The sequence below is a fragment of the Theobroma cacao genome, chromosome 3 (assembly GCF_000208745.1).
Source record: "Theobroma cacao cultivar B97-61/B2 chromosome 3, Criollo_cocoa_genome_V2, whole genome shotgun sequence".
In the NCBI taxonomy this organism is placed as follows: domain Eukaryota; kingdom Viridiplantae; phylum Streptophyta; class Magnoliopsida; order Malvales; family Malvaceae; genus Theobroma; species Theobroma cacao.
The window spans coordinates 774,280-788,183 of NC_030852.1; the positions used below are offsets into that span (position 1 = coordinate 774,280).

General features: G+C 34.6%; 1 protein-coding gene across 3 annotated transcripts in view; it reads right to left on the bottom strand.

The window, feature by feature from the left end:
• The window catches only part of LOC18603913 (serine/threonine-protein kinase ATM), a 45,889-nt gene that overhangs the window by 15,029 nt on the left and 16,956 nt on the right, over nt 1-13,904 (bottom strand). For 2 of the 3 annotated variants that reach the window (XM_018117927.1, XM_018117925.1), the window contains 24 exons: nt 12,867-13,023; nt 12,699-12,745; nt 12,555-12,618; nt 12,242-12,316; nt 11,561-11,680; nt 11,090-11,275; nt 10,024-10,145; nt 9,868-9,937; nt 9,638-9,765; nt 8,515-8,656; nt 8,290-8,430; nt 7,984-8,082; nt 7,827-7,873; nt 7,366-7,558; nt 7,057-7,278; nt 6,420-6,491; nt 5,735-5,804; nt 5,067-5,193; nt 4,484-4,607; nt 3,402-3,539; nt 2,641-2,751; nt 1,077-1,124; nt 866-970; nt 542-628 (listed from right to left, as the gene is read on the bottom strand). In XM_018117927.1, coding sequence (XP_017973416.1) covers nt 542-628; nt 866-970; nt 1,077-1,124; nt 2,641-2,751; nt 3,402-3,539; nt 4,484-4,607; nt 5,067-5,193; nt 5,735-5,804; nt 6,420-6,491; nt 7,057-7,278; nt 7,366-7,558; nt 7,827-7,873; nt 7,984-8,082; nt 8,290-8,430; nt 8,515-8,656; nt 9,638-9,765; nt 9,868-9,937; nt 10,024-10,145; nt 11,090-11,275; nt 11,561-11,680; nt 12,242-12,316; nt 12,555-12,618; nt 12,699-12,745; nt 12,867-13,023 — 2,695 coding nt within the window. The remainder of the gene's footprint in view (nt 1-541; nt 629-865; nt 971-1,076; nt 1,125-2,640; nt 2,752-3,401; nt 3,540-4,483; nt 4,608-5,066; nt 5,194-5,734; nt 5,805-6,419; nt 6,492-7,056; nt 7,279-7,365; nt 7,559-7,826; nt 7,874-7,983; nt 8,083-8,289; nt 8,431-8,514; nt 8,657-9,637; nt 9,766-9,867; nt 9,938-10,023; nt 10,146-11,089; nt 11,276-11,560; nt 11,681-12,241; nt 12,317-12,554; nt 12,619-12,698; nt 12,746-12,866; nt 13,024-13,904) is intronic. The other variant, XM_018117926.1, reaches the window with a different exon arrangement.

A 13,904-nucleotide genomic window follows, 5' to 3' on the forward strand; every position in this document is an offset into this window, starting at 1 on the left:
CAAAAACCCCAAAAAAAAAAAAAGGAGAATTGAGACAACTGTTAGACAAACATTTTTTTTCAATGTACATGCAAACAATAAAATTATTAACTCAACATCATTTACACCTTTGTTATTTGTATGCATACAACAGGAAGAATTTCCTAAAATTGAGTTGACAAACACTACAATTCAAATTTTTTCCCCATGTCAGAAACAAAGTCCAAGAAGAAAATTTTTTTGCTTAGTTGGCTAAAGGTTAGTTGGTCTGGTAGACAATTTTGATTCTCTTTCACTCATAATATTGCAGAAAACCTTACTAAGTAACAATTTCCAGGATAATTGTTGGCGAATAGCACACATACCATGAAGACATGTCATATATCTAGGCATATGCTATGCAGTTTGACTAATCCAGTTAGCAAAAGATAGTGAAAGCATAGAAAACATCAGATGCAAAAATCATCGAAAAGGGTATACATTATGCCATAAATATTGAACAGAAAGCTACAAACATATCACAAGAACTAATTGCAGCACTGTATGGACAACGTAGACTAACTGTATGTGACTGGATAACCCCGTATAAGCTGTCAGGTTCGTTGATTTGAGTAATTGCCGACATAAGAATTTCAATGTGCTGCGGTAACTGCAGGGGCAGACAATAAAAGGAGAATGGTTAGATGAGGTATTGTCGCACGGCAACCACATGAGAGAAACACAAACCAAATGGAAAATTGACTAAATGAGTTCCCATTGTTCCTTGTACAGTTCTATGAGTGACTGCCAAAAACTGAACTAAACTTCACAGCGTGCCATATACGCTGTGTTAGTATCCTATTTTAAAGTTGAACAATATAGCACACAAAATTTCTCTGAAAGTTACCATCTCAAGATTTGAAAAATCAGGGCTCCCAAGGGTGAGGCTTTGGAAGTGTTCTTCACACCAATACTCCACATACATCATGGACGTAAAGTATGAGCCACAAATCTATAAAACATGGACATTCTATCAGAGAAACGAACATAATTCCCAAGCAGCATAAAAAAAGATGCACAAAAGAAAGGAAGTGGCGCGTGGAGATTCTGATACTCACAATAGCAGACCTAGCAACAATGAGATAATTGATAGAAAGCCAATACACCTGGCAAAATAATACATCAGCTCAAAATGAAAAATCAAGGGAGCAGCAAAGCATGACTAAAATAAGCCACTCACACCCCCAGTCAGAGGTACCAACAATTTACGGTCACGTGAGCAACAATATTCAACAATCAACTCTAGTTAGAGTAACAACTGCCCCTAAATCACAAAAATGTGCATTTGAAGTACCTTAAGCAACTTTTATTTTCTCGTTGTCAATTTCCTTTTGGACCTTTCAGCAAGTCAATATCCCTTACGCATGGATATAAAGATCTTCAAACATTAACTGACTAAGAATAGTAGGTGATGCCCATCTCATGTCATCAATTAGGACTAATGGAACCTATTGAACAGCACTGATAGGGGAAATGGTGAAAGATAGAGCTAGACAATAAGGAAAAAAATCTCCACATGTATGTCCTTGCTTCTCAATTTTAATAGCCTTAATTCAAATTAGCTCCTAGAAGACCCTATTAATCATTACCACCCATAAGTTCAAATATTTTGTTTTCCAATTAAGTGCCACAATTCTCCTTCCCCAACTAGTTAGGTGAAATCCTAACAAGGCGGACAAATTCTTGATCCAACATTGTACCGTGTCACCTCTAGCACTTGGAAAAAAAAACTAAGGAAACTTCTAGCGAACCCTTCCCTTCAATAATAAACCAAAAGAATAGCACGTTTCTCTTAGGATAACTTTCCATTAGCACTCCTCATGTAACAACCCAAATCCAAGCACCACTAGCCCAACAACTTTTCGGGTTCAGACCTAAATCATGTGGCTCTTAAAAGCTTAAGCTCAAGTTACTAATAGTGATAGACTAAAATCCTTATATAGGTCTTAACAATCACATTCACATCTAATATGGGATAAGGTATCACAATCTCACTCACTCAAATCCTTGATGCCCTCATCAAGGTTACACATCACAATCACAATCGAGACCCACTCCACAAGACCGAGATCTCACCAGTGCAATGTGGAAGCCCACGCTAGAAGGGCACATGCTCTGATACCAATTGTAACAACCCAAATCCAAGCACCACTAGCCCAACAACTTTTCAAGCCTAAACCATGTGGCCCTCAAATGCTTAAACTCAAGTTAGTAGTGATTGACTTAGACCCTTATATAGGCCTTAAGTATCACTTTCACATACGATGTGGGATGGGGTATCACACCTCATAACATCCACAATCAGAACTCAGCATGAAGCATGCAAGAATGAACAAGATAAAGCGATGTTTAACATTATACACAAGTCCTTAGATCAAACTTGTATTTTATTAAGCCAATCAGAAGGTCAGTAGTTCCCTTTCAAGATGCCCAAGGTTAAGAGACACAGCTCTTTCTATAAAGAGGAGAACCTAATAGAGTTAATTTTACATAAGCAGGACTGGAAAACAAAATGGTTCACTAATCAGGTAATTCTCCATATTATATTTGGATCAACTCAAGTGCAAGGCACCAAGTGTATTCTTTATATGTTTATGCACGTTTATACAATGAAAAACAAACCTTGTCCCATGAAGATGTTGACATGGCGATTGCGCTCAATCTAGCTGCTGAATCTCTAGTTTTCAAAGTGGAGGAATGGGATCTTGAGCTATAACTACAGGGTTTAGCATGCTGCAAAATCATCACAAAACAATCATTAGATTATGAATACAAATAGTAACGATGCAAACATCTGATAAATTGACAAATATTTAATAGTTCCAAGCCATGGATATTGACTAGCAATAAAATGTCATACATTGATAGGTCAGTTACAATTAAGTACAGATAAGCTATTGGATATGCCCATGTGTATGGATTAAAAAACTTTGCTTGCTTCCATGGCTGGATATTCAGATTTGACTCTTTGAGGAAGCTATATGCAAAAGTTCACCCTCTCAGAGGACCAGTACTAAGCAAGGAACATTACAAATTCTTAGAATAGTATCTTTTCAAGTACTTAAACATGTTTTTGACTCTTTACAGCAAAACACTAAAAGCTTTGCACCAATGTTTTTCAATCAAAGATTTCCCATCATGCTTAAGAAACTATTCTGCTCCACCCTCACCAAATGTAGATAAGTAAAGTAAGATAGCAACTATAACAATATGATAAATATGATGCTGATACACTACCTTGCATGAAACATCTTAGAAATCATTATAAATAAAACAAAGAAAAGTAAATTAAGTTATTCATCAATCTTATCTAATTGTCAGCATGTAAAAAGCATAGCAAACATCACATATAAACAATCAAAGAGGAAATCCGATACATGCACCTTAGAACTTTCCCTCCGTAATGGCCCTGAAGAAGATCTCTCTAGAACGTAACACAACCGAAGTTCATTAAGGGCATTTAACCAAACTTGAATCGATTTTATCAACTTATTAGACGCCACAAATATATGCTCCTGAACCTGCACATTACACAAAGCTAAAAGTTAAGCTTGGTGTTTTCAACTAAGTATCACACATAGAAGATTAGGCAACAAAGATCATAGAGACATAATAATACTAGCATTATACACAATTTAGAACTAAGCTAAAGTGAACTCAGAAGGCATTCCAACAAGAATATTGGTTAAATCTACAAGTAAAAGAAAGAAGAGTCAGACAGTATCAAAGGAAATTTATAAAAGAAAGATGGCATAGAAGGAAACAAAACGAAAGCAGGAAAATAGTCATTTTGTTTATTTCATATCAGTGGTGAATGATGGTCAGTCCATTGCGCAGCCAAAAGCTATATCACATGCTTTCAAGTCATATCCATCCCTGTACATGATCCTGTAGTATCCAATGCCGCTTTATCTAATTGTCATTCATTCTCTATAACCCACACGTCCTTGTTCTCATGAAAATCCAATGAATTTGGACTGCTCCTCTGGTGATCACAAAAAGGCTTTTATCTTGTTCTTAAATGATGCCACTCATTGTTACTCAAAATGAGTTTATTCAACACCTTTAATTTGCTTTTGTAATAACTCATCCACTAGTAGAAATAACAGCATCAAAATGCTTGATCTTGAGTATTAAGACTACAGATCACCTATCATGGGTAGCCTTGATGTTCTAAGTTTTTTTTTTCAGTTTTAGTAGAATGAAATACAGCATGCCTACTTCATACTCTATATGCTCCTCCAAAAACACAAAAGAAGTGAACAGATTCTTTTTCTCCAGACAACACTCTTTGAGCTATTGCCTCCCATACGATAACAGACTGAATTAGTAAAGCAAATACCTGAAATACAGCAAAAGATATAACATGCATTAAAAAGGTAAGAGCCAAGCAGAAAGGAAAACTAGTAAGATGTTCAAGAAAAACTTCCATTGAAACTTTGACAAAAACATCCTAATGGGCAACCTGACAAGATATCAACTTCTGAATGTCCACATCAATATCCTTTTTGGAAGCTAAATTGACAACAACACTGGGCAACAGAAGCTCTGCAACTTCAGTTTTCAGCAGTGCAACATCCTGACATAATCTGAACATAGCACATTAAGCAAACAAGTTAAGCAATTGGGAATTTAAGCACACTATCCAGAAAATAAAATCAGAATTACAAATAACTGAGGTTGCATTTAAGAACCTAAATTTGGATTTTAAATTTGAAGATTTGAAAGTTTTGATTTAAAATTCAAGAATTTGAAATCCTTTGTTTGGATAAACATATTACTGGAATTTATGATTTTAAACAATCTTAGATTAGAGAAGAAAGAACTTTAATTGGGCTGGATTTGACAAATACATACCTCAAAAAGTAATTTGAAACCCTAGATGTGGACCTTTTAAAATTCCTAGCGGGTTTAACCAAAACTCAAGCCCAAATTTTTAAAACCATTCCTGGACCAAAATATTTGAATTTGATAATCCAAGCCCCACATCTCAAATGCAGATTCTGAAACATACCATAAAACATTTCTCAAGATGCATGAAATATTACCTTATGATCACATCATTGCAGTAGCCAATCAATAAGTATACAAGAGGACATATCCACGTCTCAAAAGTTTTACCATGTGTCACCCAGGTGGTAGACTTCTCCAGAGAAATGTCTTCAGCTGGCATAACTTAGAAAAAGTCATCACACATTCAATCGCTAAAGAACATAGATACAGAAAAACCAACAGTAAACTTATATTATTTACCGTAAAATCAAAATGTTCCACAAAAATTGAAGATCAGGATTTGAGTTAACCAAAACAGAAGGCACCATAAATGTTAGGCTGCTACAAGGCACAATAAATGGATCCATCCTATTTTTAACCAAGAACCAATTAGTTGCACGATTTGGGATCTACATGTCCTCAAGCATACTCCCTTAATTGTTTTGTCATGTAAATCGCCATGCGTATTGAAAAGAGAAAGCCATATAGCATTATTGGAAAAGCCATCACTGATCACTAAGTGTCCCAAAAAAAGTTTACACTGACTTAGAATAATTGATTTCTTCATGTCTGAGAAAATATCAAATGTAGCCAAAAATATTTAAAAATAGAAAGAAAAAGAAAAACCTACAACACTAAGTTCCGTTCAACATGTAAAGGCCACTTAAACTTTTTTAAACAGAGAGAAATAATTTTCATTCATTCAGCAATGCACTACCACTACCTCTGAACTTCTTTTCGAGATCCATCAAAAACTTTTCCACCAGCTCAAGGTTAATGCCTTTGGAGTGAACCTACAAGAGATTAAGATCTTTACTTAAACCTATGAGAGAGAAAGATTTTCATAAAATTTTCATCAAATAAAATAAACTTACCAGGATAATGAAAAGGACATATTGAAATTCCAAAAAGCAGGAGATTATTAGTGGCAGCCAGTTAGGTACAATAGATATGAGATATAGCGAGCACTGTGAGCATCAAAACCTAAGCTAAAGCTTTTTCTCCTAGACAATCATCAATAAGTGTGAATTTAATCACCGCTCAAGAAGGCAAAATCAAATTCTATTCAGATGCAGCATCGTTTTCTCTGACTCAGGCACACGAGACAACCTTCGTATGTGACAGAAACTTCAACTTATATTAAACTAACAAGCATCTACGACACATCATATTCAACCTAAACAAGAAAATAAAATGGATATAGATGGTAATCTCATAGAAGTCAGCTATCCCTGTTGAAGGATATAGCTACATTAAAATTCCAAATAACCATGTTAAAATAAATTAAAATAAAGTGAATACATGTTCCGCCTATCCCCTCGGGCCTCAGTCATAATGTTTTATGGAACTTGTAACATTAAGAATCGAAAGCATAACAAGTATACTATATGAAAGAATAGAATACATACCTCAATAAGAGATCTTTCATAAGAATCGAAGGACAACATAGCTTTTTGACCCCTTTCAGTTGACAGTATTCCCTATTGGGGAAGGGAGGGGTACAGATAAAAAATCAATAAGATTCTCTTTTTACTATCATAGAAACTTAAAAATAACATCTTAAAGAACATGAGAAAATGATTAACCAAAGAAGAAAAGAGGATATTGGAGGAAAGAGAATAAATCAGAGTGATTTTACTTTTTCCCACAAAATGAAGTAAAATAAAAGATACAACTACTTTAAGAGAATTAGGTCCAAGACCATTATTTTTATGAACTCACTCTCACCAAAGATTCCACTATCTTAACAAGGTCACGCGCCTTTCCCTGGTCTTATCCACTCAAATTTCATTTTTAATCATAAGTTATAAGAAAGTGCATAGGCATTAATTATCAAGCAACAAAGACTTAACTCTTTTTTCTCATTAAGATTTAAATTTTGTTTGCAGGTAATATACTGAGCTTGTAACATTTATTTTGTCATTAATACTTACCTAGTAAAAAGAACTTCTGCTGGCTAAAGAAACAAAAGCAAGCCACCGAATAGAATTATAAAATTGATAACCTTTGCCAAAGGCAGAGGCAAACAGATCTTTATGGACTCACCCGAAGAGTTTGTGACGTTATATCAACTATTTTAACAGAATCATCCATTAGATATTTCTTCAAAACTTTCAAAAGTGCAATTAGAAGCTCTTCAGATATGCCAGTATCCATGGAAAAATTTATTTCAGAGACACCATTATGACTAATGGGCCCACAAACATGCATGTGGTTAGAGTCCCCAGGGAGACGAAAAACAACAGAGTGTGGATCTCCAATGCCAACCTACAACCACAATTACGCAGGGAAAAATATTGTAAACTATCATATAAAGTATCGACAATGAGGTGCAAGCAAATCTAACATAGATACCCTGGATATAAAATCAGACACCAATCCTCTAATCCTATTTGCATCATCTGCGGCACACATGCGTACAAGTGTCCAAACTGCATGGACAATTTCCTGGTCACCATGCCAATAAGTGGCATCCACAAATTCTTCAGTAGTCTTTCCCTCTTGAAATGTTTCCCCTGCGAGTAGTTTCTTGTGCAGTGATTGTAGACTGCAAATGCCAAGTAAGATGAAGCATCTTAAGAGCAACATAAGATCACAAAATTCCATTCTAAATCTTGAATACATCAACTTTAAGCATTTTAAAAACAACCAATTATAAATTCTAACTTCCCAAATTCTAGTGGGAGAGTTAGTGGTAGTAGGCTTTCTTTTTTGCATTCCATGCTAACTTGACTACGAAAGCTATATATATTTAATATAAGTTTCAATTTGAAGAACCAAAAGCAAGGAAACGTCTGTTTTCAAAGGCCAATCACCTCCATGAAAGTAATCTTGGCGGAAGGTAGCAAGATCTCTTCACAAACTGAAAACAAGCAGAATAAAAGAGAGAAAAAGAAAAGGCAAACTATGGTGAGAAAACAATCCAGTTACACATATAATGTTACAAACCATTTAACTTAAATTCGGTCTTGCCTTTAATAAGTGGTCTCTTGGAGAATACACTCGGCACAAATCCTGATGGAAATTTCTTATTCCTTCAAAGATATCTATTTCAGGAAAGGGTTCCAGTTCCTGAAAAAGAGTGACTCACATGAGTTAAAGGATAAAACTTCCAGAAGTTCAAAAGAGAAACAGAAAACTGCCTGCTTCTTCACTTAGCATTGATCTCATACGAAACAATATCACATATGCGTCCAGAAAACTTCTAAGCACCAAAGTCCAATAAAGGAATAATTACAGGAGACTCAACTCCATAGATATGAAGCCAAAGAAACATACTCTTATATAATCATAAAGCAATGAATCAGAATCCACTGTTAGCTCAAGGAGCAAAGATAAAACTTGAGATGATCCAGATGCAGAAGATTGCCCATCAGCTTCAAGAGGAATGTAGCATGCCACCAACTTAGACACCAAAAACTGCATAAGAAAACAAGTTGAGAACAGAGATGATTGATCAAGTTAATATATTGTCAGCTTTTAAGGGTTCAGAAAATACAACACCTGGAGTTGTTCACCAAGCACACCAACAATTTCCTTAGATGGGTTACTTTTAAAAGATTTGAGTAAGGCAGAAATTATCCGACAGCATTGATCTTGTAAAGCATGACAACCAATAAATTGCCCAATCAAATTGAAAAGATAACTGCATTAACTCAAAAACCATTCAATGAGAATTCAATTCATTAAAGCTCAGAAGTTTAAATGATAACTGCATAAGCTGAAACTATTACATATCACAGACTGAAATTTCTTTCAAAACCTCAAAGGTGATTCTGAAAACCCGAGCACAAAACATCAAAAACTAAACTCAGCCAAAGATGCCTGAGAGAAAATAACCCTTTCACACAATCCAATTATTAGAGACTAAAAGAATCCAAAGAAGAGATTAAACTAAAAAAATAAAAATCCTCTAAATTCAGCATCAATTTCTTTTTACTAATGTCCCAGGCCAGAGAAGATTGCATTAAAGGTGAAATTGCCTTTGAGCAAGTGGACAACTATAATGCAATGTAGCTCAGAGGGGTCGGACTCCTTAGACAAACGAACAAAAGAAAGAAAACAAGGCAATAATCTAGCAAGGATATCAGTCCGAACATCCTAAAATGGCAATCAACTCAACCTAAGAGCTCTAATATGGTATTCCACAATAAAATCCAGAGAAAAAAGGACATGTTCATAAAAGAAAAGAAAACATAACATTTAGGCACATCCTTAATCCAGATATAACCAAACATCCAATATTTACTTTGGTGATATGCAATACTTTACCACAACAAAAGGGAAATCCCACATAAACTAGCCCCCACTTCCTTCCTAGTCCTAATGTGATCTTCATTTGTTGTTTTAATAACTTAGTCTTAAGCACCACAATAACACAACTTAACACAACAATAAAGTGTTATAATTATAAATAAAATAAAACTTCAAAATTATTCTGATTCAACACTGAGCAAATGAATTAAAAGACTGAAAATGTATAACAGCTCCACATAAGTACATGCAAACTTTGACAAAAGCATAGAGCAAGTACCCAAACAGGCACTAACTTAGAAGCTCATGCAAATGTCTCAAACATGCACATGCATAATTTCGACTAACTTGTGAAGTTCTAATTGCAACTCACTTGGAAGTACTTGACAGAGCAGCTCTATGTCCAAGAACGTTTATAAGCACCTCTACTGCAGCTAACCGATGGCATCTGTGCCTGTGATGAATTGCTGCAGCAATCTTGTAATGCATTTCTATGATAAACTGCAAAATTACAATAAATGTGAGAACATGACAGAAATCAAAGAAGACTATTCATTGAAAGGGAGTTCAAAAGAATCCTTAAATAAGAGAGTGCATCATCACCATGAAAACTCTGTCAGGGCGAAAAATGTTAATCTTATCAATAACACTAACACTTGCATGGCCATCCTCCCTACATGAGTCAAACGAGAAAATGTTTTTCATACAATAAACAAAAGTTTACATATGCAGAGACATAAAAAGCAGATGGTAACACACATTTCCAAAAATCCATCAACAACTGTTTGGATTGCGCAGACAACATTATCCCTGGAGAAAAAGGGAATTATAGGATCTGATGCACAAGATGCAAGAGAAAGTATATGGCTGACGATAGACACCTACAAATGCAAAAAAGAAGCAGGCCAAAATTAGAGTCATTGTGGTCCTGATCAAATACAAGTATGAAATCTATTTGTCCATAAATAAAAAATGCCTTATAATGAATACGGCTTTATGTAAATAGAACTCAGTGTATATGAATCCATGATTCAAATACTATGTATGCATAATAAAAGGAGCAATGTCCCTCAGTGTTTGAATCAGAAGCCAACATTCAGTGAAAAGCCTGCCCAATCGCTTGCAACTTATATCCTCATTGGAAAATGCACTTGCAAGTCCTCAAAATGTATGTGCCACATACAAAACTCTTCTAGAAAAACGTAAAATGCACCTAAACCATTAGCACATCATTATCCTTATGCAGAAGATTACTTTCTAAGGTTCAGTTGAGTTATCTGGCATTATCCCACATCACCTATCTTTGCAGTTTGTCATGGCCTTCTATTCAAGTTGGAAGTCTCCACCTATTATCAATTTGTTTTACTTAGGGTGTTTGGCAAGATTAGAGCCTACATTGTTTGTTGCCCATTTGTTATGTTTTTTTTTTTTTTTGTTAGTTCCATATTCACAGTCCACATGGTAAACCTGTTTGTTTTTTAGTTGTCACATTCTATACATGCAGATCAGCATTAAGTGGTTTTATCCAACATCAATTAAGTTCTCAATTTGTTGTGGCCTTATATTCAAGTTGGCCCTCTCCACCTGTTATCAAATGGTTCTAACTTGGTAATCATTAAACACTAGTTTTCAGGAAAAAGCTTGAGGAAACATTACTGATGTCTCCATATATACAGTAAAACAGTTTATGAAATAACAAAATTTTCCTCAAAGGATCCTGCAGAGTGTTTGTAGTCATAAGCAAAAACCAACTTAAAGATGGTGCACCTAATTTTTTAATCACACTCAAACTATTAGATTTATCACAAACCTGCAAGGAACATACCATATTTTTCTTGATGAGTTTATCTCTTTCATTCTCAGAAATCTCAGCCAAATGCAAAATAGAATTCCGAAGCACCACTGCTCCCTTCTCACACCCAGAGCTCTTACTGCAATGCAGTGTCATACAAACTGAAAAAATTGGCACAAAATGATCTTTAACCATATCAGGCAAAGGTTGGCCAGCAATCTGCAATTAACTAAACATGTCAGTAAAACACAAGATAGTGCATAAGTAGAAAAGAGAAGAGATGGCATTAAGAGACCAGTATATCTATGAAACAAAGCAAAAACCAGACTGACCCAACTAAAGACAACCTATAAACCTTAATTTCTTGCTAAAGGGAAGATAAATTATTGACATTACCCAAAGATTTCTAACTAGTATTTAACAAAATTTTGATGTTATTCGAAACCTTAAAGTTCTTTATTTACTGAAACCAGAAAAGTTATAGAACAATGAATTTGCTCCTACCTTAGCAACCCAATTCAGGTTAGAGTTGTCCTCATGAAGAACTAGAGCTGGAAGAAGCCAATTGAAACAATATGGCAGGAAATAACTAGGTTCAGCATCTGATACAAAAAGTTGTCGTATCTGCAAAGAATAACCACTCAGTGATCAGCCAATGTTTTCCTTTAGAAGGAAAAAGAAGTTGAAAAAAATTGAAAAGAATTATTATATATGGAAAAAACAACGAACATAAGGAAATAAACAACCAGAACATACTTCTCAAGTTTAATAATTGAATGCAAATAAAGTAACACTATTAGAATGATATTAGCTAAGATTACAACACATAATCAATGAAACTGATTTAAACATGCAACTCAATGATTGAGACAGATGAAACTCCAAAATATTCAGTAACTTCTATAGTTTATCAGCGTTAACATATATGATAAGAGATAGAGAAAACTCAAATCAAGCTGACAGCTGATGGAGCAACAATTAGCAACATTGTTAAATAACATAAAAGTATCGCCTTTGAATATTTTAAAGATCTTTAAGACTATCTAAAAGCATAAATGCTGTTAAAACAACAAAACCAATACAACATACGAATTCTGAAAAGGCATACTTGATTAAATACAAAAGACATCATTGTGTCTCGTTCAATCAGAACAGAATCCGATAAGAAGCTAACAGATAAATTACCTCCACAAGAGCAGCTATGCTGACACCACAAGCAACCCAGCAAAAGAGAATGGATCCAATGAGTTCTTCCAAGTACTGCAGAGAAAGAAAATTCTACAAAGTTAAAGCCAATGAAGTTCCAGATAGCGGAAATTCAATAACTCTCAGTAACCAAGCCCCAAAAAACATCCAGATTAAAAAATAAAAAATAAAAACCCTGATTTCTTTTAAACAATCCAAGGAAGAACATATTCATAAACCTTTTCAACTATCCAAACCATCACTGTTTCATGTGGACAATCATAATTTATCAAAAGAAAAGAAATTTGCACACCATCATTCTCGAGATATACTGTAGGTTTCTTGATAGATTATCGAGTGCTGCAGTAACCAATTCCCTGCAGCAAAAGGATTACCAGTTCAAGGAACAAAACTATGATTAGTAAAAAATTGCAAAAAAAAGGGTAGAATATTATACCTCTGACTAGGATCAATGGCAGAAACTGCACACATCATGAAAACAGCCTGCATATTAAATGAATACAAGCATTGAGTTTTTTAAATTGCACATTTGACCTATCAATCCTATATAGATGGTTCAATAACTGCAAGTGTTACGGTAAGAGACCAAATACACATATCATACCTCTAATTCAATTTTCTCACTATGCAAAGCAAGTTGCATAAGGGTAATAATAACAGTTTCAACTCTTGGACAAGGTTGTGGACCAGCGGCAAGGACTTCCCTAGCTGTAACAAGTTTTTCTTTTGAGTAAAACACCAACTCAACACCAAAGTTGGAACTGCAAAAACAATCAAGTTAAGTGTTAAGATTTGATGTGTTAATATTTGATAATTAAGGATCACTTCCATACATGTTAATGGAGAGAGAAGATAGATTGAAGAGAACTAGAGAACCTACCCATATGGTAGTATGTATTTATTAAAATTATAGAGTACAATAAGATAATATACCCTTTACAATAATTCCCAATATAAAATAGAACTAGAAATACTTTTGAAGTAACGCTAATATTCAGAATGACACAGAGATGCTCAGATTCATCTATTTTCAGTTTCAATATCCCTCAGAAGTTCAAAGTAAACATTGTTTAGACAATCTCATAAACCTAAAAGCAAATTAAAGAAGATGAAGAAACAATCAACTAAAATTTTCCAAAAGCAAAATCAATATGGTCAATATAGTTTTCTCAAAGCCCACATCACCCTAACAGAAAAGCAAGAAAGTTTAATGATGTAGAAGATAATTATAGCAGCAGTCTCCAAAACCCCAAACCTAACTCAAACCATATTCTCTCTTCTCAAAACCTCCGAAAGGTATTACACACAAAAACAAAGTATATGCATTTGTTGCAATTCACAAAAAGGTTGTCCGTTTTAGGTCAATTCCGATAGGGATTTGCCCATGACAAAACACTAAGGAAAGATGATAACATCACAAAGGCGGGAGGAGGTCCAACACATAATTTATCCGAAGTTGAATAACTAATGAACAGAGAGCATTAATGAGCATTAATGATAACAGAAAAAAAAATACCTTGTTTTATTAGCTTGGCACAAACATGAAAAGGAAAAATAAAAATTTAAATATGATCATAATAGTAACTAAATAAGCATATACACATCCATGAAAGAAAATAAGAAAGGGCAAGCCATTGAGAAA